The sequence below is a fragment of the Pyrus communis genome, chromosome 5 (assembly GCF_041283825.1).
Source record: "Pyrus communis isolate YQ-2024b chromosome 5, ASM4128382v1, whole genome shotgun sequence".
Classification (NCBI taxonomy): domain Eukaryota; kingdom Viridiplantae; phylum Streptophyta; class Magnoliopsida; order Rosales; family Rosaceae; genus Pyrus; species Pyrus communis.
In genome coordinates, this window is record NC_142569.1 from 11,126,326 (window position 1) to 11,154,072 (window position 27,747).

Below are 27,747 nucleotides of genomic sequence, written 5' to 3' on the forward strand. Positions count from 1 at the left end.
GAATTGATGGCAAGCTAAGGGTTAAACACATTATAAAACATCTTTTCGTGATGCTAAAAATATTATCTTTCTAAAACAGTCTTTTGCTGATGAGGGATCCATTGGCAAATTTGCGCCAAATCACATGGATGTTGGGAGGATTCCTTGTTTTACGGAAATCAATACATGGAAGATGTTTTTTCAATTGGAAATGGATCGCGGTTGTGAGCGAATCCTTGAGGTAATAAAAATCTCAAAAGAGAAGGTGATGGAAGATAGAATTGACAAGATGAGAAAGTGTACGTTTCTCTCTTTTCTACAAGTCAATTTTTGGTGGAGCAAAGATGTTCCCAAATTGATACAAAAGATAAGATTTTGTTCATATTTCATGTTTGCTTATACATAAGGAGAAGGAGACGGTTAGGAGAAATTTTTAGTTGTGATGGGAATATAGATGGTACATCACGTGTTTTTATGTAAGTGGTGGGAAATTTTATTTTTTAAGTTATTAACTTTTTAACATACATATCTCACCATTTATATAACGACACGTGGTGTACCATCGCGTGTGATGATCACACTGAAAATTTTCTCAACAGTTAGGAAAGAGCATAAAAAAAATTAAAAAATTAAAAAAAAAATCTTGTTGGCCTAAACAAAAAGAGGTTAAAATCTTGATATACCGACAAGCCAGCGCAAGTTTATTTCGTTGGATTTCTTTAGGAAGATCAACCGGTCGACATGTAGGCACAACCAATTTTTTCTCCTTGTCCAACCACATTATGCACTCTCCTTCCCAACGTCCAGAAGTATGAGGAACAAGGTGGCGGCGACGAATCCGACCGCCTTGCTGGCCGGTCCTCGCAATGAGCTTCCTGGTAACAAACGCCAAATACGTAACAACAACAGAAGCCTCAATAATGTACATAGGATAATCACAACAATTACAGCATGTAGAAATCACAACCATACACTAATTATTTATGTTTGTTGGTTCTCCTCTGATTTATTCAATTCAAATTTTAAAAAATAAATAGAAGTACATGCAACTTTGGACGGCTAATATTGTTGGTGAACTAATGTTTGATGGATTAATGTATGGCGTCCGATTAATTTACTTCAACTGACTTTAAGTGTTTGGATGTAGATGTTATTTTAGGTGTGGGATTTCTAATATTGGTTTTTGTTACTGTTTAAGGTAAATTTCTATATTTATAAATGTTGCAAAATAATGCTTGTATTTGAGGTGTCGTATAAACGTACTTCTAAACAAGAAGATGCATTTTACACTAGAAAGAGGGGCAAGGAATTTGGAAGAGGAGAAGCTGACCGGGACCGTGTTGATCCTTGGGTTGCTCCGCCCCTATGCAGAGAGAAAATTTTGACTAGGGAGGGCGGACCACGTGTCTTCGACGGAACACTCACAAAACAGAAAGCGATTATTTCTGGATCCCTTCCATCAAATCTACCAAATTCATCAATTTGTGCCCTTGAAATTTGATCAAACGGTTAAAGTTATTATAACTTTTAAAAGGAACCCCTATTTGTAACCGTTGAATCAAATTTCAAGAATCCGAATTGTGAATTTGATAAATTTTGTGGAAGGGCCGGAGAGGATCCCTTTCCTCACAAAACACACTCTCTACCCCATCTATCTGATTTGTCAAGTCCATCGACTTCCAAATTTTGGTCCCACCCCCTCTAATAAAGGCTTTGTCCGGGTTCCGGACAGAAGAAACTCTCCTATGCAGGACCAAACCTCGAGGCTTAAGTACTGTGACTGAAAATGGAACTTTGTTTCATAAGATATAAATGTAATTTACATACAAATTTGTGATACTAATCTAACTAAAACGAACTGTAGACAACAAATTATTTTCTAAGAAGATTGTTAACAAATGGAAAGAAAGAGGCTAGATGTAGAAACACTTGTTCAAAGTTAAGATTAAATATTGACGCATCTCACCGTGTTCTGAATTCTTACCTATCAATACTCAATGATTAGCGATCTTGATACTCACAACAAAATTATAGGTCATTCATTTTGAAATGCAAGTAACCAAAAGATTGGAGTTAAGATTGTTACGTTATTCAATTTGAAACTAGAGAGTATAGCGATAGGTAACAAAAATAGGTGTCTATTATTTAGATAATAATGTACGGAATATAATTTTCACACTCTTGTTTTATGCACAACGCGCGCCTTTGGTTGTTTATGTCCCGTAATTCATCCTCGATTCATTCGATTTCGTGTGGCTAGAAATAGGAGAAGTGCAAGGGGATGGATAAATAATGAATGTGTAAACTATTTTTCGGGTAGTGTTATTTATACACTTTCTTTTATCTCACATATCTCTTGTTAATTTTTATCTTTTAATTTTCTCTAATTCATTCAATCCAACGGTTCAAAGTTGATAAGCGTATAGAAATTAAAAAACGATGTGTTAAATCGAAATGACATTTTATCATACATTTGGATGACTAGAGGACATTTTATAATACATTTGGATGACAAGAGAGACACACATTCATAAAGCAATGCCTACCTAAAAGCCCCTGCAACTACTAAACATTTTTTCTTTTGCATTTTGCATTTTGCCCCCTACAAAAATCCTAATTTCCATATTTGGAGCCAAAAATGCCAGATGCATTTTTAATCCTTGCACTCCACGCGTCCCCCACAAAGCTCTCCTTTGCCTCACAACTGTAAAAACCCAGCGAGCTGAGTTGGATTCACAACGCCAGCCAAGTGGGCCCCCTCCGTTTTCAGCAAATCAGCGACTTCCACGTATCTCTCCAAGCTCTCGAACTTCGGCTCGGCTTCGATCTTGCTGCTGCTGACTCCCGGTAGAGCCGGCTCGGCTCGGGAGGGGTCCCACGGCTGCCCGAGGAGGGTGCCCTTGGTGAGGAACTCGTGCGCCAGATAACCAGCCAGGAGCTGACCGGGCTGACCGGGCGGCGGGGCTGGCTCGGACGGCTTGGCTTGGGGCGGTGGGGCCAGCTTGAGCGTCTTGGTCTGCTGGAGCGCGTCGAAGTCACCCTCCTTCTCCTTGCGCTTGTTGTTGCTGTTGGCATTATTTGACGCATTGGTCGTCGAAATCCGACGAGGTGGCAAACGCATCGTTTTGGTATTCATATGATCGCTCTCTGTGTGCATGCCACGTGTGCAGCAGCAGTTCATAAAAAAATGGACCACAAATCCAACCCAAGAAGGATAGCAAATCCGATTAAAAATAAAATTTTTGGGGAGTAAAAAGCAAAACGTCACCGATCGAGGGGTAAAACGGTGACTTCACAACAAAAAGGAAACTGACTCTGGGACAAAAGAGGGAATTTAAAAAAATTCAGGACCCACCAAATAAATAAACAAAAATTTTAAATTAAAAGAAAAAAAGAAGATAAGATTTGGGTGGGAGAGGAGAGGCCGTACGGGAAAGTGGCCGGAAGTACGGGAAAGTGGCCGGAATCTGGAGAAAGATAGTATCAAAGAGAGAAGCTAGAGAGAGAAAGATTGAGGAGAGAGAGAAAGATTGAGAGAGGGGAAAAAATATGATTGAGGAATGGGAGAAGGAGTTGGGTTCTCTATATTTATCGATGTGGAGTTGAAGGATTGCCCATGATTGTATAAGAAACTACGACAATGCCCGGGATGTAGAGAAGGACGTAAATACCCCCATGTTTTCTATGGAGGCTAGGAGTTGGCAGGTCGAAAAAAGTTTGGATTAGATTCTGTTTAAGGAAAGGGATCCTCCGGATCCATTTTATGGGGATCATGATCCCCACATCCTAGCCGTTTATGATATATTGTGAAGTTAGTTTTCGTTAGATATTATTTGTATTTAATTTTAAATAAAATCATTCAAATGATTTCTAACAACATGATACATGATAAATGACTAAGATCTGAGGATGCCTAGAATCCCTACTAAGTGGATCCGGATGGGATCCAATTCCCCTGTTTAACCCCAATTTAATGTAAGTTTTTGTGCCACGTGCTTCATATTGTCTAAAAATGTTTTCGCTCACACCATTTGATGTGGCAAAGGATTGTCTTCGATTCGTGATACTACAATTGAATAAGATGAAAGGACAATGATAGTTTGGTTAAGTTCGATTAAATTTGACTTTTACAAAGAATATTGAGCTGTAATAATTAGAAATATTTACTGCTACACTCAAGATCAGAGTCTGAATCTCCTCTCGCCATTTGATCTCGCTTGTAACAAAATCTTAGGTGTAGGGTTGTTGTAGGCAAAAACATGAACTTTGTTATGACTTTTTCTAAGTGCAATGCACTCTTGAAAGTTTATACTTTGTGAAAGGGGTAGTCCAATTTGGAATATGATTAGTTGTCACATAAAAGTAATATTCCAAAAAGGATATGGAACTTGAGATATATTAACATAAATGAATTGAAATTAATAAAAATATAACATGCTAACACAAATAACGAATGGATTAGGTTACTCTCAAAAGAGAAATAACTTTGTTTTGATATGAGGAACATATATACTTAATTAGAATTAGAATCGTAAGTAGATTTTTATTTTAATTTCTCGATTCGAAATAAACAAAGTTGAGGGATTCAAACTTATAACCTCTTTTCAATATTTTCTATAAAATTTTATTTTATAAGTAGCAAATGAGCGAATTAAGTTTGGTTTGAAATGAAGAGAAAAAAACTATAGTCCTAACTTTATAGTGCTTGGAAGACAAAGTAGTGTTGCATGTAGTTAGGATGTTAATATACAGTAGTGTTGAAAATAAAAGGATTGATTTTCGCACTTTTTTTTTCTTTAATATTCGTTGCCCTACTCTTCTTGTTTGTAATCACAAGGATGAATAAATCAAAAGTGAATCAAATGACAAACAAACGGAGGCATGCAAGACCGAAGTGTTTAGCTTTAATGGCAGGTAATATTTGCCTCTATACTCAAGATCAGAGTTCGAATTCCCTCTCGCCCTTTGATCTCAGTTGTAACAAAGTCTTTGGTGTAGGTTGTTGTACAAAAAAAATATAAGCATATGGTCCAATATCCTAGTGGATAGGATGTTGGGTTTATATCCATGCGTCCCAGGTTCGAAACTCCTCATTCTTTAAATTATTGTAATAGTTTTGAGTCATCCCATTTCCCTTAATAAAATAATAGTTAAAAAAAATAAATAAATAATCAGATGCATGCAAGACGACAAAAAGAAATTCGGTATTGAAAATTCGAATTTGTGCTAATTAGTTACTACTTATGTGTAACGAGTATATGTTGCATACATTAGCAAATCCGACCATAGTTAAATATATTATTTACCTATTGATGAGATTCTTACTTTCAATATACTTCCTCACGTATCAAATTGTTTAAACATAACATGTTGAATGCATATATTGAGTTTCGTAAAAGTACATAGATTGTAAACTCAACACATTAATTGTCTACTATAAAACGATATTAAAATGCGACATTCAACCTAAAATTAATTTTATGTGTCTAAACAGTATATACGTTTGATAATTTGAGTTAGGACAAAGTGTCTAACCCTTCATCAACGTAATCTAGAAGATGTACGTAAACGTAAGAAAATTAGCGGGAAAGAATTTTAAGAACGAGAAATAACTGCCGACTTGGAATAGTGTAGTTAATCATGTTTAACGCCAACAACACGTCATAAAACGCCACCGTTTTTCCACGTGGCGAACAACGACCCTCAACCGTCGTGGTAAAAAGTAAATAGATTCTACACTGGGAGAAAATTTTCATTGTGACGGGAACACAGGTGGTACAGCACGTGTTTTTATGTAAGTGGTATGAAATTTTATTTTGGGTAAATTACACTTTACCACCTTAGGTTTGAGGTCTATTACAATCTCATACAACATCTTCAAAACATTTCACTTTCATACATCACGTACTATTTTATTTCAATATTATTTCATTTACATTTTCCATTCACGCACCAGAAGCAACGGCAGCAGCAGTGGGTCCTTCTTCGTTCCCTCTCTACCACAATCTCCTCTCTACTGATCTCTCCAGCTCCCACCTCCTCCTCCTCGTTGGCGACTGCCAAGGCCGCATCACCCTCCTTGACCTCCGCCTGAAATCATGGTCCTCTGGTTGCTGGGTTTTAAAGCTTGAAGCTTGCAGATTGTGGGTTTTTTTATCTGATTTGTGCTCAAATTTTGGGGTTTTGGTTGTTAAATTTGTTCTTTTGAGGGTTCTGTTAACTGGGTAGAAGACATTGGATTTTGCCTGAAAATTTTGAATTAGGGTTTTCTGACATTTGATTTGGGATTGTATTTTTGTAATGTAATGGTAGTAGGGGGAGGTGGGGGTGGGGTGGGATGGGAGGGGAGGTGAAGAGAGTGGAGGAGAGGGAGGTGTTCTGGGTTTATGGGCTTCAGTTTCAATTTGTGTTTGTGTTTTTTTATTATTTTTAATCTTTTTTTAGGGTAAATTATTATAATATTTTAAATGAATAAAAAATTATTTTTTTGCCACGTGGTCGTGTCAGCTCTTAATGGATTAATTGATGGAAAATGTAACTGAAGTATTATATTGAAATAAAATAGTATGTGCGGTATGAAAGTGAAATGTTTTGAAGATGTTGTATGAAATTATAATAAACTTGATATGGTAAAGTATAATTTACTTTTTAACATACATATTCCACTACGTGTGTAGAGGACACTGAAAAATTTCTCCTTACACCAACGGTCCCAAAAGGACGAAGAATTTCCCAACTTCCAAAAACCCCCAACTTTTTTTTATTTCTTTAATTCTAAATGCCTCAATTTCTTAACCCGTCAGCAAAATCTTCAGCCTCACGCTTCCAATTCAAAAAATTTCAATGCCCTTGTCTTCCCCAAATCACACTCCGAAGCAAGCAATCAGAAGGGTAGAAAGGGAATTGGAATCAAACTGAAGTAGTATGAGTAATGCATTGGCCTCCTCTGCTTTTCTGCTTTTGCAAAAACGAAAGGTGATTGGTGATTGATTGCTTTATTTTATTTTATTGGGGTTTTGTACAATTGAAGGTCGTTTTTGTCAGTTTCTTGGGTTTGGGATTATCGTTTTGGCTGTGGTGTTGGAAATTTATGGTGAAGTTTCGACTTTTGGATGGTGCCAATTGAGGGTTTTTGTTGGGTGGGGGGCCGGAATTGGATGATGTTGTTGGAGTTTCTGAATTGGGATAAATGGGGTTTTGTTTTTATTGGTGGTGTTATACGGTGATTGATAAAGTTAGGGTCTTGGTACTGAATTTTTTTAAATTTACGTGTTTATCGTTGCTCTTGAATTTTGTGTATGTTAATTTTGATTTGTAAATATGTTATTTTTCCAGTGTTGGAAATGTGGTCATATGCAGGATTAGTTAGTTGTGATTATCGTAATTATGTGTAAAAGTTCGAGATTTAGTGTTTGATTGCGTGATTGATTATTTATCTTAATTTGATCATGGTCTAATAGTTATAAGTTAACCGTTGTATTTCGATTTTACGTATAAAAGTTCCTGAGTTATTGTTGGTGGTGGTTGAAGATTTCGGAGCATAGTGAAGCATTATGAAGAGGAGGAGTAGTGAAACCGGGAAGAGGGGTAAACCTTCTTCGAAAGTTGGAAAGGTACTGAAGTGTTTCCGTTCAGGAGAGCAATTAAGAACGGCAGATGAAATGGTTCCTCCAGAAAATGAATCCCTTGCAACCAAGGATCATAAATCAAGTGAATCTTCATCGCGAGCTGGGGAGGCTACAAAGAAACTGAACGCTGGCAATATAGAAGAAGCTGAATCATCTCTGCGTGAGAGTGGTTGTTTGAACTATGAGGTTTGTTTTCTAGAACCTATCTGTAGCTATGTAATCTTTTTAACGGTGACCTTGGAAGTTGTTTGTTTAGTTTAAGGTATAAAATTTGAATTTTCAGGAAGCAAGAGCGCTATTAGGAAGATACAAATATCAGAAAGGAAACATAGAAGCTGCTTTACATGTATTTGGAGGAATAGATATTGGTGCATTGACTCCGAAGATTAAAATGACCCTTGCCAGAGGAGGTGAGCGTCATGAAAGGTGCTCTCAAAGTTTTTCTACTCCGCCGTTGTCTATGAATGCTGTCACTTTACTTCTTGAAGCGATATTTCTGAAGGCAAAATCATTGGAGGCTCGTGGGAGGTTTAAAGGTAATAAGCGGATTTACACATTTTCATTCTTGTTTGCATAATATAAATCTGTTTTTATGACATTTTGTAATGTTGTCACCGTCAAACCAATTCAGTTTAAAATAATGTTCTGTTATGCTTCACCATTATCTTGAGTGTTTTACCTAGGGGGGTAGGACGGGTAAAATGAACGAAGGAATCTGTGTACTTTGCTTGAAATCAGGCCATCACTGCATGGCTTATGTATATTTTTAATCATTCTTGCAGAAGCTGCTTAGTCTTGCAAAGTTGTTCTGGACATTGTTGAATCTTTATTTCCAGAAGGCTTGCCTCAAAACTTTGGCGCTGACTGTAAATTGCAGGAGATTATAAGCAAGAATGTTGAGTTGCTCCCAGAATTGTGGAAATTGTCTGATTGTCCGCATGAAGCTATCTTGTCTTACCGACAGACTCTGCTCCAGCACTGGAACCTTGAGGTAGAAACTACTGCAAGGAGTCAGAAGGACTTTGCTGTTTTGCTTCTGTATAGTGGGTGTGAAGCAAGCCTCCCAAACCTACGCTTCCAAATGGACGGTTTATTCATACCCAGAAACAGTTTAGAAGAAGCCATTCTTCTGCTAATGATACTACTTAGAAAAGCTTCTCTTCAAAAAATTCAATGGGATCCATCAATCTTAGATCATCTTTTGTTTGCTCTGTCTGTATCAGGGGATACCATGGCTTTAGCTTATCAAGTTGAAGAACTGCTACCTGGGTTTATGGATCGGAAAGAAAGGTTTTACAAGCTAGCTCTCTGCTACTATGGAGCAGGTGAGGATTCAGTTGCTTTAGATTTACTGAGGAAACTGTTAAGTAAGAGCGAGGATCCAATGTGTTTTCCAGCTTTGTTATTGGCATCGAAGATATGTGGGGAAAATCCCAGTCCCAGTCATGCAGAAGAAGGGGTAGGATTTGCCCGCAGAGCCCTTGAAAGTTTGGATGGTAAATGTGATCATTTGAAAAGTACCGCCACTTGTTTGTTGGGCATATCACTTTCTGTGCATTCTAAATCAGCGATTGCTGATTGTGAGAGAGTGACAAGACAGGATGAGGCACGTCAGGCCTTGGAAACTTCTGGGAGAATGACAACAATGAGTGACCCTGTTGTTCTTTACCATCTCAGCCTAGAATATGCTCAGCAGAGAGAGTTGGATGCTGCACATGTTGTGCAAAGAAAATGCTAAAGCTGGAAGGTGGTTGTAATGTTAGAGGTTGGTTATCATTGATCAGAATACTGTCAGCCAGAAACGGTTTGTGGATGCTGAAACGATCATAGAGGCTGCTTTGGATCAGACAGGGAAATGGGAACAAGGAGAACTACGGGGAACCAAAGCCAAACTTCAAATTGCCCAGGGTCAGTTTAAAAATGCCATTGCAACCTATACTCACATTCTCGCTTTTGTTCAAGTTGAGAATAAAAGCTTTGGTTATGGGAAGAAGCTTCCAAAGGTACATCATTTGATTAATTTTCACATTTATTTGAGTCAAAGTATTTGAAAGACAGGGTTTCCCTTCTTTTTATTTATTTTTTATCTGTACAACAGTTTAGGGAGTAGATATTTTTTTCATATACCTTAGATACTGAAATTATTCTTTGGAATGATCATCACTACTCATGAACCTCCGAGTCTCTGACCAAATGATAGTAATAAGGGTTTTAGAACCAGTTAGCATGCTGGAACCTTGATGTGATGAGAGAACGAAAGGGAATAACAACTAAGTTGAAATATCATATTCATACAAAATTTTATGAAGCTTTTGTTTTCATTGAAAGGAATAGGAGAAGTAGGCGTATAAATCATGTCCTCAGATTAGGATGTGAGTGTTTGGTCACAAAATTATCTTCTTTTGATACACTGACATTAACATTGGGACAATTATGCATCTGTTTTCTAAACACAGTTTTTGTTAGCTTAGACATCTCTCGTTGATATGATTTTACAGATAATATTGTTCGACCGCAATTAATCGTGTTTGTTTTGTTAATGACAGAGTACCAGAGATTTATCTGGAAGGTTGAACTTGGAAATATGGAATGACCTGGCATATTTCTATATAAATCTTTCACAATGGCGTGATGCTGAGGCTTGTCTGTCCAAATCTAAATCCAGAAGTGGTTACTCTGCTGACAGATGCCATGCCACAGGAATAATCAGACAATCACCGGGTTTGTGTTCTTTCGTAATCAATATCTTGATAAAGTGTTTTATTGTCCTTATCTAGGAAGGATTAGATCGCTCACTAATTAATTTGTTATCATGGTTTTAAAGCATTAACAATTGTGAAAGAAACATATGGATTTATGTTTATTTATGTACAATGACAAATTAAACGTAGAATTACAAACAAACAAACAAACAAACAAACAATTATTTATGTGTGCTATTTTATACAAGAATGCATAAATTACTTCACAATGCCCTTAATTATGAGCCCTAGTTTCTAACATCTTGGAGAGACAACTCCTTTGTAAGCAGGCTGAACATTGTTGCATTCAGCTCTTCCATTCTGCAGTTGAATATTTTGCAGCACAATCCCTTGACAAGGAAAACTTTGGCTGCAGTTAACCGTTATCGCGTCGCCGGAAGCACTTGTTCCTCTGATGTTTTGGTACAACACATTTTTCACTTGAACCGCCGATTTCTGCCGTAACAAAGTTAACAATCAAGAAAGTTGTTAGGGTTTCGTCGCCGGATAAGTTAACGAATGATCAGAAACTAATTAGTTAATTAACCACCTGTTGATTGCAGTCTTTGGTTTTGTGGTCACAGTAGTTCTGGTCGATCATGATGGGGTTGGTGACATTATTCATTTGCACATTCTGGAAAACAATGTTGGTTGCACTGCCTAAGCCACCCTGCCATGTCTTGATCCTGAGTCCATTGGTGGTTCCTGAAAGCTTAGCTCCATTCACAAGTACTCCTGAAACATAGTCTTTTGAGCCATCTTTTCCCAAGCTACCAATACTGATCACAAAATTAAAACAACCATTAATATATATCGAAATATTTACTTGTTAGCTGTTATTGACACTATAAGAAAGTCATCCCGCACTTCTCTCTACGAAAATAATTATTGATTATATGTTGATGAGAGAAATGCAGAATGACTTTTTGAAGAAGTTGGAGACTAGGGTCGTAAAATACCTGATTCCATGGCCTGGCCCACAAGTTATGTTTTTGGCTTGAACTCTTTGAGACCCACTCACAATAGAAATACAGTCATCACCTTCAAAACACAAATGAAGAAATTGTTGTTAAACTTATGTATAATATGGATTAATTTTTTTATCTTAATGTATTGATTGATCATATGTATTTTTCGAACGCGAAAGACCAAAATGATGACTTTGAAAGCATCACGAGCTATTGTCACACCTGTTCCTATAACCGAGCTCGAGATAGTGATGTTTTGGGTATTTGCAACATGAATTCCATCAGTATTGGGGCTATCCTCAGGTGCAGTTACTGTGAGACGGGAAGCTTGAACATTGAAGCAGTTTTGGAACATAACATGCATTTGTTGAGCGTCTTGGATCTTCAGATTCTTCACCACCAAGTTATTGCACCCGTTGAAGGTCACAGCCTGCAGATTGCATGTACAACTTTAATTAGTTCCAATCTTAATCGTGCTTAATTAATCAAAATTCGCATAAAAATTTAGATTAAAAGTATGTATATACGCATACCGTGGGGGCTTGTTTACCGCAAGGGGGCTGTAAATCAATGAAAGAGATTGTAATTAGTACATGATTAGAGCTAATAATTTGATTAATTAGTACATACGTACCTGAGGCTTTCTTTTGCATGAGTTTTTCCACCATATGTTTCCATTGCCATTGATGGTTCCGGGACCAACAACTAGTAAGTTTTGGACGTTGTCAAACATGAGCCAGCGGTCTAGGTCTTTGTAGATTGATCGGTCTTCTGATGCTTCTATGGTTCCATAAATCTGAAATTTTCCAAATATTTAATTAATATTAATTCATTATTATAATCTTCAAAATTTATGGTTCAAATTCACGTTCACATACAAATAAACACAAATTATCTGAATTAATTATTACCTGCATTGTAAGTCGAGATTTGCAGGGGCCTGAGAATTCAATTGGCCTAACAAGATAGCTTTTCTGTGGCACCACAAGAACTATTGCTCCACTGGAAGAACAAGCTACCTTCCATGCCTTCAAAAATGCCTAAACCAGTACATGCATACAAAGAATCAAATTAAACAATATTATACAAACTCATACGTAAACTTTAATTTTTTCAGTTCGACCAAATTAAACAGTTAAGTACTGCTAGTTGCATCACATTTACTGATCGGTAAATCGTTAATGGGTTAGATCCAAATTACACCTACGAAACTATTAATTTGTACCAAAACAGAAATGTGACCAGACGGTTGTTACAGTTAGCATCACCATATGAATATACTGATACCATTAAGCCTATGAGCCCATCATGTATTATGTATATACCTGTGTGTCATCATCAGCACCATTCCCTTTAGCTCCAAAATCGTCAACGCTAATCGTTTTGGCCGGAGCTGATGATGTCGCTATGCCACCGGCGATTTTGTTGATCTTCCTTGAACTGAAGAGCTGAGTTCTTGGTCTGATCAATTCCATGGACTTGAAACCTTCAGTGGTGTCCATGTAAGAAGGATAAGCCCTAGGATTGTAGCCAGACTCTTTATCAACATGGTCAATGTAACTATGAAGTGAGTTGACCTCCTGGAAACTACCGTAACATGAAGTAGTACTAAAGGAAACAACAAAAACAACAACAAATGACCATAACAAATGTGTTCGTGAAGCCATTGATGCCTTCTTTTTGGTGTAAAAGAGAGACAGAATGACTCAAGCTGGTAATAATTTTTTGGTGAGATACGGGACCACCAAAAGAAATTATAAGATGACACGAGGCTAAAAAAACACCTAATAAATCGTCTATCAAAGGGAACGGAATACAGACAGAAGGATCATGAAAGACAATAAACTCCAACTGAGGGCTGATAATATTTTTGAGGAATGCAATATCATGGGATGTTGGAAACTTAATTAGGTTTGTAGCTAGAAATGTATGGATTTTGATGTGTTCAAGTGACGATGATTTGAATTTGATGAGAATGTCCTGAGTTTTCCATTAGTATTTATAGGCAGCGGAAGAGAAGGGCATTGGCGGCGGTTGTTGTGTACTGTGTGTCGTCATGTATGAGGAAGGGCTCTTGAGGTATGGGTTCTCGGACATTGAGAGATTCAGACGAAATGATCTCTTGGCCGGACTATGACTTTCTGCGCCGTGCATCCCTTATGCTACAACCCAAGTCGTTGCAAGCATTAATTAATATATGAAAAATATAGATTAATTCGGTTCAACTTTGTGGATTTAAAAAACTAGTTTAAATGCATGTATGAAGGTTTGATGGAGTTTGAATGGACTCTATAGAAGCATGATTTGCTAAGGATTAAAATAAGGGAACTTTAACGAAAAGCTCCCGGTACTGTTCACTTTAACGAAAACCGCATTTTTACCCTAAAAAGTCAATTCTGGTATTATTCACTTTATCCTTTATTTTGTCCTTATCGTTAAACTCAAAGTTTTCAAGCCATTTTCATTAGTTTTCCTAAGAAATCCTTGGAAGATCTACCAAGATTTATTATTTTTTAAAAAATTTAGAATTAATTCATGATTGAATATACAACCAAACTTTCATACTCTTTTAAAATCCTCATTGAGCACTAGTCAGATTTTTAAGAACTTCTCAAAATCTCTTAAAATTCTAATTGATTAATGCACTTTGATTTGTATAGAGTTCTATAAACTCGTTTAAAATTCCGATTGAATACTTATAAAATTTTAAACGCCTTCAAAATCTCAATTGAATCCTTTTAAACTTTGTATTTGGAAAATTTTTTTTGAGTACCAGATATAATAATCCAGAACACCTAATACATTGTCGATGCTTTTTTAAGGGAAATGCATTGTTGGTATTTGAGTGGTTGATATATTGTCAATATAAAAGGTATTGTAAATTAATACTCGATCGGTATCAGTCAATCACTGATCACGTTTGAACTTTATATTGGAGAGGTAAAAATAGCTAGGATTGTGGTTTTGAATCAAGTACAATATAGTACACATCTCTTAATAAGAACAATGCCCTATATACGGACCGGAACATGATTTTCCCAACTTTTACTCTCTAACTTACGGGGCATATGCTCGGATTGAGATATGCACACTTATTTTATCCTTGCAATAATATAGCATGGTGCTATTTAGATATACATGCTCTGATTGGTCCAAATAGTTTAACTTAATAAAATATATATTTATCGTATGTTTTATGTGTTGATCATATATATATATTTGCACGTCACCCAATTAAAAGGGGATGGTCCATGCATATCACCATGCAAACGTACGTTATCCACTTTTGACATATAATATATATATATATATATATATATATATATGTATATATATATATGTATGTATGTATGTATGTATGTATGTATGTATGTATGCTTGCACCTTGCGTATTCATTTGAACACTCCACGATTTTTGAGAAAGAGTAATACTAGGAAAATTACGTTGTTATACTATATTAGCCAAGGTTCTAAAAATCGCTAAGCGCTAGTCGGATTGTGGGTAGGGGCCTAGCGGCTAGGCGGATTTATGTAAATTTATTATATATATTGTAAATAAGTGTCTATTTACACCTAAAAAAAATATACTTGTATGGATAATAAAAGAATGATAAAATGAAAAAATAGAAATAGAAGAATACACAAATTATATACATGCAAAAAGTTCAATATTTAAAAAACAGTAAGCATATAATCATAATGAGGAGGATTTGGATGATAGATTAAATTCTTCTTGTTCATGATTGTTACATCCCACATCGCCCAGAGGAGTGGATATTGTAAGCCTTATACGTATATTCTCATCTCTACCTAGCACAAGGTCTTTTGGGAGCTCACTTGCTTCGAAGTTCATCGGAACTCCGAAGTTAAGCGAGTAGCATGCGAGGTCAATCCCATGATGGGTGACCCACTGGGAAGTTCTCGTGTGAGCTCCCAGAAACAAAATCGTGAGGGCGTGGTCGGGGCCCAAAGCGGACAATATCGTGCTATGGTGGTGGAGCGGGCCCGGGATGTGGTGGGGGCCCGGGCCGGGATGTGACAATGATCCTTGCATTGGATTGGACATAGACTAAATTATTTAACCTTGTTGTATCTAGTTTATTTCTTTTCTTTGTATGTATCCCCTCAAAAGTGCTCCAATTCGTTTCACTATTGGATGAACTTGTAGTAAATCCATCATTTGCAAATTACATTTCCATAAGTATACCACCATGAAACCAAAAAAGAAAAAAAGCACACAATTAATAAAAAATAAAAATATATAAAAAAAACCGCCTAGGACCACCTAGGGCCGCCTAGCCCGCCTAGGCACCGCTTAGGGGGCTGCCTAGCTCCAGACCGATTTTTAGAACCGATTTGCCCAAAATCGGGGCCGGACATCACCGCCTATGTCGATTTTTAGAACACCGATATTAGCAAACAATATGATGTAGCAAATGATTTACATAACTAACATACGATGAGATAAATTCATTAATTGACATGATATGTACACATTACTTGTCAGTTTAAACTATATCTAATTAACGTTGTTCTTTGAGACAGTTTCGATGATTGTAATGTATATCTTGTCCTTTATTTCTAAAGTTTTGATTGGCCTAACGGTCACGTAAAGGATTTGATTGGCTTAAGGGTCACGTAAAGGATAAGATAATAGCCAAATTAATGTCATGCACCAGGACCAGTGGGATTAGATTACCAGTATGTTTGTTTGTCAATGACATCGAAGAAAATTTGTTTCACTGTATTTGTTAGGGTTTTTTGCCCTGTGTTAGGTTTTAATCCAAAAATTTTACGGGTTTAAGAACTATAACCCTAGAAGAGAGAGAAGCACTTTTGTTCATGGTGTCTACGTGTCCGTCTCTCGTTGAACATGCAGAAGCGTGCGGCTTAAGTAATGATATCCCCAATAAAATCCTTGAGTTGTCGTCAGATGTATACTAACTTGTTGGATTGTTGAGGGATGGGTTTTGATTAATTTGGAATAGAAAACACACCTGCCACATAATTTTGGCACTTTATTTTACTTTGAGCTTCAAAGTTTGTTCTTTTCTAGCGGCCAAGAAAACCTTAAGCAAATTTTTTTTCAGAGTTTTTCTCTTATTCGGAGAACAATTTTTCGGTCTATTCAGAATACTAATATTTGATGTTATTATTCGACTCAAATTATAATAAATAAATTAAATTTTTTTTGTTATTAAAATAAGATATATCAACTACGTCTTTTATTCTGATTAGAACACGTAAATATACTACATAACTTGTGTTACTCATAACCTCAATAGTTTATTCCGACGTTAAATGGTTTTAACCTTAATTTATTGGGAAGGCATGCCTAATATAATGTCATAAATTAGTGCAAAAGGTTTTTCAACTCAGGGTGGTTTGTACATTTTGTCATCCATCCCACATACGGCTGCCAAGTGTATTGTGTATTTGGCTACAAATCATCAGTAAATAGTCTGAGAAAACGTACTAAAATTGTTATCCTTGAGTTTAATCTTCTTGACCACACATCATGGTATGTAGCTAAAGATATTAAATTAGGTATTTAACTACTGCCTTATCGATATATATCATGTATTTATTTGGCAACTTAAGTAGGATGGTTGACAATTGTGGTTTAGGAATGGTTTAACTTAATCCATACATTCATTGCGAATCATTTCTGAGCATAAAATCTTTCAAAATAGTTAGGCCAACAAATGTTTGCTTATTGTTAACGGACACTCCAACTGCTATGTTCTATAATTTGTAACCCAAAAGGTCAAATATATATGCTTGTTCATTAATTATTTTGTGGTTCAAAACTTGATTCATCACTCAAAATTTGTGAGCATTAAAGAATTAGGTCGTCTTTAAATTTTTATGGTAATTAAAAATACAAAAATATATTACTTGTTGTAGTATTTTTCTCTACTTGTAACTGGTAGGTCTTAAGCTTAATTCTCACACATAGTCATAATGAGTTCACTAAAATGACTTTGTACATTGTATGCTTAGCCCAAACTCCCTACACCTTAGTTTTTTATTTTATTTTGTTTTAAAGGGGAGGGGAGGGTTCAAAACCATTACAATAATTCAGGAAAGGAAGAGTTTCAAATCCATGACGTATGAGTAGAAGCCCAATACCCTATCCACTAGGATATTTGACTACAAGCAAAATCCCTACACCTTAGTATAAATATTGTATAAGAAAAATACACCATGCAATATATTATGCGTGTATTGACAACACACAATCAATTTATTGATAAATATCATTGCATATTGACAAATATCGTTGCATAAACATTACTGTATAAGAAAAACACACATGACACACAAATACTATCGACAACACAGAATCATATTGATCTGTATTAACAAATAAACAATTCACTTCCAAATAAAATCTCGATACCAATATTACAATTAAGATCAATATATAAATTTCAATTAATTTTTTTGGTATTAGTTTTCCATCCTCTTTCACTTATATAAGTTTTATCTTATTTGATTTTATTTTGTAACTGTGATATGCATATGTAAATACAAAAGGAGAACGAACAACACAAAGTAAAAAACTAATTCATGTATACTTTTTTCTCGCATTACACAACTTTGTTTATCTTTGACATTTAAATGAAACTAAATATAAAAAAACCGAAGACGATGATAAACAATAGTGTACTGTGTACAAAAGAAGTGTGAAAACCATTTTCCAAAGCAAACAAGGTTAGAAGTCGGGTTGGTAGCTAAATCCTTCTAAAGATATCAAAGCCCCAATTGCCTGATCCTGTTCGGTATTGCAACCCATCTCAGATCCCTCCTCATTTGTTCTTGGGTATAGTATTGGAGTGGTTCTCGGTACATCAAATTTTGTCTTCAGACAACTTTTTTTCTTCTTCGGAAACTCAATTTACTTTCACACATTTCTTTAGACACTCAAAATAATTTACTAAACTTCTAAGAAGACTCGATTTGAAATTTGTTTCTTTATTTGATTCCTTTAAAAAAATGTCAATTTGATTGCAGAGCATACCATCTGGATTTGATGTATTAATCCAACAAAGTTCCTACAAACTATGGTGTATCCAACATCATCACAAAGAATATGAACTTAAGAATCGAATAAGTAAATGTGAAAAACTTTACTTTGTTGTTTTCAGGATTGTCGCTATGTTTTTCATTGTGCTATTTGAGTACACTTTCAAAGAAGCATGACAAAGTGAATTAGATAAGCACGATAAAGTAAAATTCAACAGTCGTGAAATTTGTCAGTCGTTTGGTGATCACGTTGTCCAAAGAAAAATAATTGTTTTCTTTAAGAAATCATTAAGCTCATTTTGGTAGTTTTATACAAGAGTATAAGAGTCCGTTTACTTTAAAATAAAATTAATGGGTGTCTGGTCTAGAGACGAAACTGGAGTACCACTCATAGTAATGCCAAGTCATTTATTTCTTTGAAGCCCATTAAACCCAAATATATATATTTTTTATTTTTGGTATATGCCTAATCATTTTTCTTTTAAACTCGGTTTTGTAGCATTTTTACTTATTTAAACTTAGATGAGTTATAAATAGATATAACGGACTCGTTTGATATTGTTTCTTTAAAAAACATGTTTAGAAGCAGTTCTAGTAAAAACTCTTTTATTAACATCATTTGTAGCAATATAATACATTGTTGTTTTAGTATAAAATAACTGATTTTAATGTGAAGCTTATTAGTCTTTTTAAGTATAAAATAATTGATCTTAATCTACACTACCTATTGATAAAATATTGTTTGTCAACCAAAACTCTAAGAAATTATCATTTTAATGCCCTCACCAAATTGAACTCAAGTAAAAAGTATGGGCAATTTAGTAATTATATGAACATAAATTTTGCTGTTTTTTACAGCAAACTTACTGTGAGGTAAGTATAACATGTCGTGTTTAAAAACTAAAAATAAAATAAAATAAAAGCTATTCCCATGTTAGACGAAACCACTCATCCTTATTCCAATTTTCATAACTGATTTTTTTTTTTTTTTTTATAATTTTATAAACTATTCCCACTTCATACTAAAAAACAAAATGAAATGAAATTGTTAACACACAATGTGTGTGGGCATCTGCTAGTTTAAATTTATCATAACACAACATAAATTATTGTGAAATAGAGTTATTGAAAGTACAAATCCTAACTAATGGAAAAAAGACATTTTAGCCGAACTAGTCTCTGAGATTGTTATAATTCCTCACTTTAATCTCAAAGATTTGAAATCGATAAAAGTGGTCCCTGAGTTTGTCTGTCATCAATCATTTTGGTTATTGCTTAAAAATCTATATTAAATAAAGACTAAAATGATAAAAATACCCTCAATTTAATAAACAATTGACCAAAATGATTTGATAATAATTGAGGGTGTTTTTGTCATTTTCTCTTTATTACATAGATGATTGACAGTGGACAAACTTAAGGACCACTTTTATCAATCTTAACTCACAGATCAAAATGAAGAGTTATGTCGCTCTCAAAGATCACTTTAGCTAAAAAAGTAAAAAAAAAGTGTAAATAGCGAATAGTGCCCTCACTCAGGTGGGTAAAATGGACTTTACGTGTTTAGGTTCATTACCGCATTGACGCCAAGGTTGTTTGTCCTATCCGAATTTATTGGGCAAATTAGTAATTAGACCTTGCAGTTAAAGACAATATTTACTACAGTATATCCGACATTATGCGTAATTATTGTCACCGTTTCAATCATAATCCCCTTCTTTTTTCTTTTTTTTTTTTTTTTCTGTCACTGTTTATCATTTGACTCTCTTTCCCTGTGTCTCAGTCTGGTTAGAGAGAGAGAGAGAGAGAGAAGAGAGAGGGGGAGAGAGAGAGAGAGAGAGAGAGAGATGGAGGGAGGGAAGAGGGGAGTTGAAGCAGGAGCATCATCGTCTGGTGGGTTTTCATCAGCTGGCGCTGTAAGTGATCAGGGAAGAGGAAGACAAGAAAAGCAGAAGGAAATGGCTGAAAAGCTGAGTGCTTTTTATGATGTTGGAGAAGAAGACGAGGAAGAAGATGATAACAGTAATGGGGTTGCTGCTGATGGTTTTATTCCTGGACCTTTGGTTTCTCTCAAGGAACAGATTGAGAAGGACAAGGTACTCTCTTGATTTTTCTCTCTTTTGATTTTTTTTTTTTTACTTATATTTGGAATTTGAGTTTGTTTTAATCTTGCTTAATTAATGGGATTTTGATTTGATTGAATATGTGCAATGGGTTGTTTGGATTTATCTTGGAACCCAAAAGATGTGTGTTTGGTTTCTCAGAAAATGCAGGAAAAGAAAAGAAAAGGGTTCTTTTCTGGTCCCATTTTCTGATCCTTCTGAATGTGTGACCCTGCCACTGCCCAAGCATTTGAATTTTTAATCTCAATTGTGTTCAGTTGCTTGATGCTAATGTGTTTTGCAACTAAAAAGTTACTTCTAGTTTTGTAATCCAATTAGATCAATTAGGTAGTTTGTGTGAAATGGAAAATCAAAGTGTTTGGAGTTTACCAATTCAATTTTGAAGCTACTTGTGTTTGACAGCATGATGAAAGCTTGAGGAGGTGGAAAGAGAAGCTGCTTGGTAGCTTGGAAGGCGATTTGAATGGTTTGTTTTCCGTGTTTTTTTTTTTTTTTTTGTATTCGGTTCTTTATTCCTCCTCTACTTTGTTGTGGTTTTTGAATCTGTTGTCTTATTTTTGCTAAGAGTTTTCCATTTCATTAGGCCAAATGGAACCTGAAGTCAAATTCCACTCCATCGGAATCATCTCTGAGGACTTTGGGGAAATCACTACTGCCTTGCCTGTCGTTGAAAATCAGATCGATCGTGTCCTGTTTACACTGCAAGAGGGATCTCAATATCGGCTTAAGATAACATTTAGTGTTCTGCACAACATTGTTTCTGGCCTTACTTACTCCAACACAGTGTGGAAAGGAGGACTCCAAGGTAGTTAATAGTGTTTTATCATCCTGTCTAGATGTTTTAAGCGCAATAGAGACAGTTGAAAGCTTATGAAAACTTTTGGCTAAACCTTAAAGGCAGTAATATAATTATACTACTGAAATATGTTAACATGTTAATGTAGAAGGAGGTAAGACTAGTAAAGCATAGAATGCTCTCATTTTAACCACCCGGGATTAGGTTTATGTTCTGTATGCTAACTGTTATACCAATTTTCTTTTTCGTTCTCTTATGCATCAGTCGATCAGAGCCAAGGAATGTTGGGTACGTTTGCTCCTAACAAAGAACTATATGTGCACACTTTGGAAGAGGAGACCACTCCATCTGGGCTGCTTGCAAGGGGCATTTATTCAGCAAAGCTTAAGGTGCGTGGCAGTTAGTACAGATGTTTATTCTGCAAAGTGTATTTTCATGCAGCGAGCTTAATTTGAGATTGAAAAGTGTATACATAATAGGGTACCCCGTTCCTTCTTTTATATCTCGATTAACAATCAACAGCTTGTTCATTCACATTTCGATCAGAAGGGGAAGATGCCTCTATTTTGAGATCTCCTAAGTTTGCAGTGGTGACATCCGTCGTAATATTGCTAGGGTTCGAGGAGTGTATCCGTGGCAACTTCCAAATTTACTTTTTGTGTGTATGCAAAATATGAATTGATGTTTCTTCTCGGTTTCAATTTTATGCAGTTCGAAGACGATGACAGGAGATGCCATATGGAACTTCAGTACACCTTCGAGATCAAAAAGGGCAGATAGCTGATTTTTTTTCGGAAGATCCAAGATCCTTAGATTTATTTCTTCCTCCATGAACCACACATCTTTGTTGTATAAGCTTTTCCTTGTAGGGGTGATTGATACAAATGTAAAATTGAATTCTCATTCTGTTTCCTTTGGCTTACCATTGCTGTTTGAACCCATCTTTGTTCTTCCCCGGATATCATGAAAGTGTCGTCGGAAATAGTGTCGAAGTTAAACGAAAAACGGCATTTGAGAATCTGTTTTCTTCACTTGAGTTGTTCTCAACTCAGCAGATGTTCAACAAGGATTTCTCAGTTATATGGATTCAAAGATACATAAGATGATTTATTCGTAACAAGTTCATTAATCTACAATCAATCGTCACTCCTCAAGAACATTTTCAACGCGTACGTACAAAATCTACAAGAACAACATCGTATTCTGTAAATGTGACAGTTTAATGCCTATTTCAGTTGGATCTCGAATATCAACAGACTCTAGTTCGACACATCTTTATCTTTGCGTCATTCAGTAGTTCCTTTAAGAGCTATACTAATCAAGTAAACAAGGTACACTACAGTGCGACACTGTTTGGGAGGGCTGAGCGGGAAGCAAATCAGATACAGCAGTGCTGTCCTCCAGCTGCAAAAATCGACTGCAGACAAAGCTGAGGCGTCGAGTAAGGTTTCTACCAACAAAATCATCAACCATTTTGAAGATCTGGGATGCAGTCTCGACTTTTTGCTTGATACAAAAGGGAATTGCTCAACCGTTAATGGTATGTGCCTCCAGTTCTTGAAAATATCTGCAAGGGACCTGAATGGTTCCGTGCTAGTACCTGAAGAGACAAACCCGAAATATCACCAGAACAGCATGGATCATAGATTCATAGTAGACAATTCATTCTAACAGTAGGATAATGATGATATTGTTGTATATTCCGATTTATGCAGAACTGGTGGAACTAAAATTTTAGTACGAAGATAATGAAGAAAGAGAGACCTTCTAATCTACAAATAATGCAAAAGAAGATCCGCTGAAGAATTCTTCAACCTACAGCTCTGTCCTAAATGAACATCTCCGAATAGGTATCTGCATCATCAAGCTTGAAAATTAAGGGGTGAAAAGGAAAACTTAAAACTTTTGGGAAAGACATTATTTTTAGAACAACAAACCTATATTCGCAGTGTTCTGCCCATGCACATCGAGCTTTTCCATAATCCCAATAACAGTCCTCATCCCTCAGAGGTCCACGCTTGGCTGTTTGCAGAATTTATATGTCATGTCGGCCAAAAGGAGGAGGAGATAGAAGACGAAGAAGAGAATAAAAATTCACCTTTAGTAACAAATTTTGATTTCGCATCGGGATGGATATCGTGCCACATTTCAAGCCACAACTCTCTCATTACAACTGGGGATCTAACAATGTTCCTATGATTCGCTACATTAAGATGGTGTTACCAAAGATGGTAAATTAAACAAGATCTCTTATTTATGTGCAACAAATAATTATAGGATAACTACAAGAGAGTGGAAAATGGAAACCTTTGTCTATCTCCCAGACTGCCGTCCTTTTTCCTGGTATACTTTCAGAATCTTCATAGAAAGTTATGTACTTGACCCTTGGCAACCTTGTCATGTTGGGCAGTATATCTTCTTCATGATGATGTTCCATGTTCAACTCCACTTGCACATCAGAACCATCATGCTCCGACTACAACATTGAGAAAACGAATAATCAAAACTCACATCAAGGGCACTTTTGCCGGTGAAGAAGCACATCAAACATACTGATGAAGATTCTCATTTTCGTTTCTTAAACAAATGAAATGAGTCACTTCAGACAAACTCATACACTATGTACTCAAAGGAGACACAAATACCTGAGGCGCCCTAGTTATGTTGACTTTTGGTCCAAGCCAATTCTTGCAATAAGAAAGAGAATGGTATGGGACCTGTTAAATAATGTGTTAATGAAGCAGGAGAATCGAACTTGAACCATGCTTGCATGAAATAATTTTTAACTCACAGTCTCATCCCCGCTTGAAGCTCCTGCATTTCCATCAACAAGATTTCCTGACCTACAAGAATATAATGGAATTATCAACTGTAGAGTTTCCAAAATGGACTGTAACACTTTGAACATATGCCAATTTTCAAAACGTCATTTGTACAACAATTAGGTAATTGATATATACAGAAATGATAATATGTTGATATCTATCTGCTTTGCTTACACGATAAAGTCAACACCTAGCGATGTTTTACCACATAGACCCATACAGAAGGAGAAAGAGACCTACCAGTTAAGTACATATCACATTTGATAATGCATTTGCAGTAAATGTATTCAAGTGACATACATGCACCAGCTATACTTGTGTAGTACGGAAAGTAAGGAGGAAACTTACCTTGAGAACAAGGAACCTTCAAGCTCATAAATCACATCGGTAATGATCCAATTATCAGGGTAGGGCTTGCCACTTGGTGCAAAATAGTAACCAACCTGTTCCATGCCAAGACACCAAAACTATCATTCACCACAACATCGTTAACAGCTAAATGTAGGACAGGCACCAAAAAATCCCTAGTCATAAGAAAAACATATCTTAGGATGAATAGAATCTAGCAGCTTTTATTTGTTGCTAAAACTTATTGACAAGTGAATCTGAAGAATAGCAGCAAGTGCATCTTATAAGCAAATATGACTTGGTAATGATAAAATATAATTATTTCAAGCATGGAAAATACTATGAAAGAAAGCAGACAAAAGTTATATTTCCAAATTCACTACTCTGGTAGAAAACCCGCAAAAAAAAAAAAAACAAACAAGAACGCCAATCATGTGAAGTTGCTTCAGTCATGATAAAAAGAAATATATCATTCGCTACCATGTTGCAAATATACCTCAGTTTTCAAGTCTGTTCCGTAGATACAAAATATATTTTTTAGAGGTGGCCTGTCCCATGGTGAAAGCGGATTTAAAACTGGATCATCATGATATAACCTGAAATAAACAGTCCAGTTGAAAAGCTGAGACAGACATCAACATCATATAGCTTGAAAAAGGTCAAAAAATATTTATTTATTTAAAAAAAAAATACAAGCAGAATGTTAAGGGACCACATGCATAGCACAGAACCTTTCTGTTTAAGATCATTTATCCATATACAACCTGGGAACTACAGTCAAGATAGCTTAATCTAATGTCCACCTGTAATAAATATACAATGAAAAAGAACGACACATTGTATGGGAAAAAGTGTCCTTTGCCACTGGCATTTAATGGTGTTGCTTACCCTAGGTAATGGAACACTAAGGTAACTAATCGATGAAAGTATAACAACAATTGAAGAAAGCTTGAAGTTCATGCCACTACTAGAAGTTGTAAAGGACTAAGTTTCGGCCCAGCAGCATGGACAAGAAACGTTGTCACATAAAGGCACCAATGCAGAAAAACAAGTGAGCGAAATGATACTTCATTATGATTCATATCAAAATCCTCACTTTTTTAATTGATGCAAAACCCTCTTCATGTCCGGGTCATAATCCTCTATTGCTTTGAAAAAGGTCCCATCTGATATTTCGCAACCAGAGAAAGATAATTGGGTAGGAAGTCCACATTCTATGCTAGACAAGTTGCCCTCAGCTACTTCTGTAACTGATGGATACGCTCCAAATCCTGTCAATATAAGATGCAAAGAGAACCTATGAAAAACAACATCGCAACCAAAAAAAGTGCATCATGATCAAAATTTTACCAGGAATTGAGGGAATTTCAATATTAATAATATTTGTTGGCCACCCAGAGAAGTTAAAGTGAAATTCCCTCTCATCACAGTGATAATTATGATGACTACTCTTGTCCCTGACATCCACAGAGAAATGTTTCCAGCATGTATTATCTGCCCTACAATACTTTGAAAATGGCAACATCCATAACGTGGAAGCAAAAGAATTGACCATCAACCGAGATGTCCCCTGATAATGGAAACACATATAATATGAACCATGTTACAACATGAATTTACATCTAAAAGATTATCATGAATATCCACTATTTCAAGACAAGATATTTAGGCATGGAAAGTGATTTTAAGTTTTAACTGATTGTCGTATGCATTTATTTTCTTGAGTTTACAGAGCATGATCAAGACAATATAAATTTAGGAATTCTACCAGTATTTACGTATCTGAAGTGTAATGACTTAAAAGACAAAACGATTGGTTTGTTCTATTTTTTTCATAAGCCATTAACAAATACTTAAACAAAATGAAAAACAAAAGCTACAATTGCATCTTGGAGGATTACGGAAAAGAACAATAAACAAACTATCACCTCAGAAATAGGAAGGCCAAATGTTAATCCAGAAAGTGTTCCCTTGACTGCCTCGACTGTACCGAGAAGTGGAGCTCCTTGAACCAAGTCAACAAAACAAACTAGATAAATACCACACACGATTCTAAGCAACAAAACTTTCAAGGTAAACAGATTTTGATGTAATCCAACTGTACCAACGGCAAAATAGGCATGAATGTGCTGATCCAGCCATTGGATATAATGTTTTGGTGCAATTTCCAGCTTCAACCACTCCAAAAAGTAGCGAAAAACATGATTCCCTAGTGAATGGGCAAACACTAACGAGGGCCCTCCTCGAAGTTTCAGCGCCGTTTCAAATGTTAATCTGCATTTTTTTTTCACATGATGGAAAGTCCAAGCATAATTAACATGTTAGCATATGAACATCATTTGACACTAACACTTCTAGTTATTGTATCAACATGGTAGTAACGAAACAATGAATTCGTGAATAACAGAAAATAATTAGCAACAACAGCATGAAAAGCAGATAAAAATACAAACTTTAGCTTGTGAAAGTAAAGGTCTCGTTCCTCGAGTTTAGATGGTGACAGCCTCCAGTCATACGGCACAGCAATAATTGCATTCGCCTCGATTCCGAATTCAACACACCATTTCAGCCATTCTTTCCACACCGAAGAAAGAGGACCTGTTTCAATTACGAAAAGAAAGGCAAAAACTTGAAAATATGATTCAGAAACACATGAAGTTCAGAGAAATGCAAATGTTACCCGTTATGTAGCCAGGATCGAGCTCCGTGATCGCCGAAAGGCCGCTATCGGGCCGGGACTTGCATTCCGGGTGATCCGTTTGGTTGTAAGGGTCAAGAAGCATGCATTTCAGCCAGCAGTTCACGGCGGAGAGCATCTGCAACGCACAAAATCATCAGAAATTTGAAAAATCGGAGCTTTTCGGATAATTGAAAGCAGAGAGAGAGAGACGGACTCTGGTGCTGTCGAGCCAGACCAAATCGAGAGGGTTGAAATCGAGAGGAGAGTAAGGGCAGTCGAGGATCGACCACGCGCGGAGCTGCGTGGAGGCCAAGCCAGGGATTATGATGCCGGAGAGTTTGGAGTAGTCGCCGGTCCAGTCCCCTCCGACGCCATTGAAGAGATGAGGAAGAAGGAGGAGGAGAAACGCCGTGACGTGGTGGTTGTACGACGGTGATCGCATTGCTGCTTGACCCGTTTGGAAAGAGGGAATTGCAACTCCCCGTAGTCTTATGGCCCCGTTGGATTTGGGGAGTTGGGAGTTGGAAAGACTCTTTATTTTTTTTTTGGAAAAAGTTGGAAAGACTCTTTGGCTATTGGCCCCAAGTCCCTTTCTATTTGACTTCCCAAAACGACGTCGGCCTTTGCGAA

The 27,747-nt window shown here is 36.2% G+C and overlaps 4 protein-coding genes and 1 pseudogene across 7 annotated transcripts; 2 read left to right on the plus strand and 3 right to left on the minus strand.

The window, feature by feature from the left end:
* Nucleotides 1-2,423: 2,423 nt before the first annotated feature.
* Nucleotides 2,424-3,546, minus strand: LOC137726422 (uncharacterized). Its single transcript, XM_068465350.2, has one exon. The coding sequence runs from the start codon at nt 3,158-3,160 to the stop codon at nt 2,678-2,680; it is 483 nt and encodes a 160-aa protein (XP_068321451.2). The 5' UTR covers nt 3,161-3,546; the 3' UTR covers nt 2,424-2,677.
* A 3,267-nt stretch (nt 3,547-6,813) lies between these two features.
* LOC137725764 (protein NPGR2-like) lies at nt 6,814-10,587 on the plus strand (annotated as a pseudogene). Its single transcript, XR_015962561.1, has 5 exons — nt 6,814-6,954; nt 7,510-7,793; nt 7,891-8,143; nt 8,390-9,610; nt 10,154-10,587. The product of XR_015962561.1 is annotated as a protein NPGR2-like (transcript).
* Nucleotides 10,441-13,289, minus strand: LOC137725765 (polygalacturonase). Its single transcript, XM_068464546.2, has 8 exons — nt 12,642-13,289; nt 12,228-12,356; nt 11,951-12,112; nt 11,850-11,876; nt 11,539-11,746; nt 11,308-11,389; nt 10,899-11,127; nt 10,441-10,804 (listed from the first exon to the last, which is right to left on the minus strand). The coding sequence occupies exons 1-8, from the start codon at nt 12,981-12,983 to the stop codon at nt 10,604-10,606; spliced, it is 1,380 nt and encodes a 459-aa protein (XP_068320647.2). The 5' UTR covers nt 12,984-13,289; the 3' UTR covers nt 10,441-10,603.
* A 6,810-nt stretch (nt 13,290-20,099) lies between these two features.
* On the plus strand, nt 20,100-22,282 carry LOC137725869 (rho GDP-dissociation inhibitor 1). The gene is made up of 5 exons (XM_068464693.2): nt 20,100-20,441; nt 20,871-20,934; nt 21,052-21,273; nt 21,529-21,653; nt 21,976-22,282. Exons 1-5 carry the CDS (start codon nt 20,193-20,195, stop codon nt 22,042-22,044), a joined length of 729 nt encoding a protein of 242 aa, XP_068320794.2. The 5' UTR covers nt 20,100-20,192; the 3' UTR covers nt 22,045-22,282.
* A 76-nt stretch (nt 22,283-22,358) lies between these two features.
* Nucleotides 22,359-27,679, minus strand: LOC137725868 (phospholipid--sterol O-acyltransferase). 3 transcript variants are annotated; one of them, XR_011067548.2, is made up of 16 exons: nt 27,332-27,668; nt 27,118-27,253; nt 26,891-27,035; nt 26,542-26,711; nt 26,366-26,442; nt 25,788-26,007; nt 25,534-25,708; nt 24,934-25,033; nt 24,438-24,532; nt 24,056-24,107; nt 23,910-23,981; nt 23,572-23,740; nt 23,363-23,457; nt 23,202-23,286; nt 23,029-23,118; nt 22,359-22,864 (listed from the first exon to the last, which is right to left on the minus strand). XR_011067548.2 is itself a non-coding variant. In XM_068464690.2 (16 exons), the coding sequence occupies exons 1-15, from the start codon at nt 27,557-27,559 to the stop codon at nt 23,037-23,039; spliced, it is 1,911 nt and encodes a 636-aa protein (XP_068320791.1). In that variant the 5' UTR covers nt 27,560-27,679; the 3' UTR covers nt 22,359-22,864; nt 23,029-23,036. The 3 variants fall into 3 exon arrangements, 2 of the variants coding, with proteins under 2 accessions (XP_068320791.1, XP_068320793.1); XM_068464690.2 differs by having other exon boundaries at nt 23,363-23,467; nt 27,332-27,679; XM_068464692.2 differs by having other exon boundaries at nt 23,363-23,467; nt 23,910-23,951; nt 27,332-27,644.
* Nucleotides 27,680-27,747: the final 68 nt, after the last annotated feature.